Source organism: Monodelphis domestica, chromosome 6 (assembly GCF_027887165.1).
Source record: "Monodelphis domestica isolate mMonDom1 chromosome 6, mMonDom1.pri, whole genome shotgun sequence".
In the NCBI taxonomy this organism is placed as follows: domain Eukaryota; kingdom Metazoa; phylum Chordata; class Mammalia; order Didelphimorphia; family Didelphidae; genus Monodelphis; species Monodelphis domestica.
In genome coordinates this window covers 27,012,579-27,014,959 of record NC_077232.1, presented here as the reverse complement: position 1 = coordinate 27,014,959, position 2,381 = coordinate 27,012,579, and the positions used below count along the sequence as shown (strand labels likewise).

General features: G+C 37.5%; 1 protein-coding gene across 1 annotated transcript; it reads left to right on the top strand.

Moving 5' to 3' along the window:
• The first annotated feature begins 541 nt into the window (after positions 1-541).
• On the top strand, positions 542-1,488 carry LOC100017748 (olfactory receptor 4B1-like). Its single transcript, XM_056803700.1, has one exon. The coding sequence runs from the start codon at positions 577-579 to the stop codon at positions 1,486-1,488; it is 912 nt and encodes a 303-aa protein (XP_056659678.1). The 5' UTR covers positions 542-576.
• Positions 1,489-2,381: the final 893 nt, after the last annotated feature.

The following is a 2,381-nucleotide window of genomic DNA, read 5'->3' as shown; positions in this document are numbered from 1 at the left end:
GAATTCTCTCATTTTTGAGGTTTTTGAAATCAGAAAGAGAACTGATTGAAGAATTTGTGGATCATTAATTTGTAGAAAACAGGAGTAAGGGACAACATATGATAACTCATTTAAAATATTTGAAAGATATCATGTAAAAGAAAGATTTGGTTTTCCCTACTTGACCTTGAAGGAGAGAACAAGGAGCAATGCCTGGATGTAGCTAAAAGAATGACTTTAGTTGAATTGTTGGGAGCTATCCCAATGTAGAATTAGCTGCTTCATGTTATTGTACATTCATTCTCACTGGAAGCTCTCTGAGAGACGCTGAATACCCACTTAGTTTGCAAAGGGGATTCCCTATTGGGCATGGGCTAAAGTAGATAAATTCTGAGATCTTTTCCAACTGTCATTCTATACCAAACATTGCTGCAGGATTAGGAAAATATTGAGAATAAAATATATTGAACATTGTGGAGATATGGGGAATTAAGAAAATTTACATGAAGAATAAATATTTACAGTACTTCTTTTTTCTTTTGTCTTATTTCAAGCCTAGTAAGTTTCTCTAGAACTGATATGACATGATTGGATTCCATGGCCATAATAAACAACGTGACCCAGTTAATCTTTACAGGACTCTTCCAGGATCAAGAAGTACAGAGAGTATGTTTTGGGATTTTTCTGCCAATGTATGTAGCCACAATGTTGGGCAATGGTCTCATCATCTTGACAATCAACACCAGCAAGAGTCTTAGCTCTCCCATGTACTTCTTCCTCAGCCACTTATCCTTAGTAGAGATCTGTTACTCTTCTACAGTTGTTCCTAAATTTATTTCTGGCTTATTGACTGAGAACAAAACCATCTCTCTGGATGGCTGCATCACCCAGATCTTCTTTTTCCACTTCTTTGGAGTTGCTGAGATCCTCCTGCTCACGGTGATGGCCTATGACCGATATGTGGCCATCTGTAAACCTCTCCATTACATGACCATCATGAGTCGTCCTGTGTGTCATGTGCTGGTGGTTAGTTCCTGGCTTGGGGGCATGTTTCACTCTGTGATTCAGATTCTCATCACTGTTCAGTTGCCCTTCTGTGGTCCCAATGTGATTGATCACTATTTCTGTGACCTCAATCCCTTGTTCAAGCTTGCTTGTACTGATACTTTTGTGGAAGGAATTATTGTGTTTGCCAATAGTGGTCTAATTGCTTCATGCTTCTTTCTCCTCTTGGTTTCTTCTTATGTTGTCATCTTGGTTCACTTGAGAAACCAGTCAGTAGAGGGGAGGCGCAAGGCTCTCTCCACCTGTGCCTCCCACATCACTGTTGTTCTCTTATTCTTTGGTCCTGCAATTTTTCTCTACTTGAGACCCTCTTCCACCTTTACTGAAGACAAACTTGTGTCTGTGTTTTATACAATGGTTACTCCAATGTTGAACCCCATCATCTATACCTTGAGAAATGCAGAAGTGAAGAATGCTATGAGAAGGTTGTGGGGAAAAAAATGAATTTGGGCAGGGAATGAAAATGGACATGTGAAGACAATGCACACTGACTCTCAGGGTAGTGTTTTTTATATATTTATGCACATATAATCACCCACATATACACATAAATACTTATGAATTTGATTCAGGAGAGGATATAGAATTAAAATTAATCACAAGGAAGGGAATAGTATGTTTGAAATGGAATGACCTGAGGAAGAATTTTCTAGTGGAAAGTATGATGGATTTGAAATTTCAAGACATCTTTTATACATTTCCTCATCTGAAAAATGAGCACATAAAACCAGATGCTCTCTAAAGTCCCTTTAGTTGTTCTGCTATGTTATACACTATCCTAGGTACTGAAAATGCAATAACGAAAATCACACAGTTTGATGTTTTCAAGGGATTTTACATTCCACTTTGTTGATACATAGGATAATAGATCTGGAGCTCAAAGGATTTCAGAAACCACAGAATCTAAACCTTTCATTTTAGAAATCTGGAAATTGAGTCTTGGGAAGGATAAGTGGGTTTTTGAAGATTTCAAAATTATCAGTGTCAAAACTAAGATATAAACCATGACCCTCTGATTCCAGAGCCATGATTACAAATAGATAAATCTAGGATTTAGAAAAAAATAAATACATAGCTATTTGGGTAGGTCACTAATAATTGAGAAAGAAGATATTAGGATCCTCCTTGAGCTGCACCTTTTGATCTGGGCTGGTTTTACAACTAGGGTGAAGAAAAAACATCCAAGGTTATGTAGTTTAAGGGATATCAAGCAAACTTCTCTGCTCCAAAGTGTACCCCTTGATACTCTGATCCTGAAGCCTAGAATTTTTTCTTCAGGGCTTTATTTTGAAGAGTTATTTGATCTTTCTGAGGGGTAAGGGGCTTTCAGTTCCTTA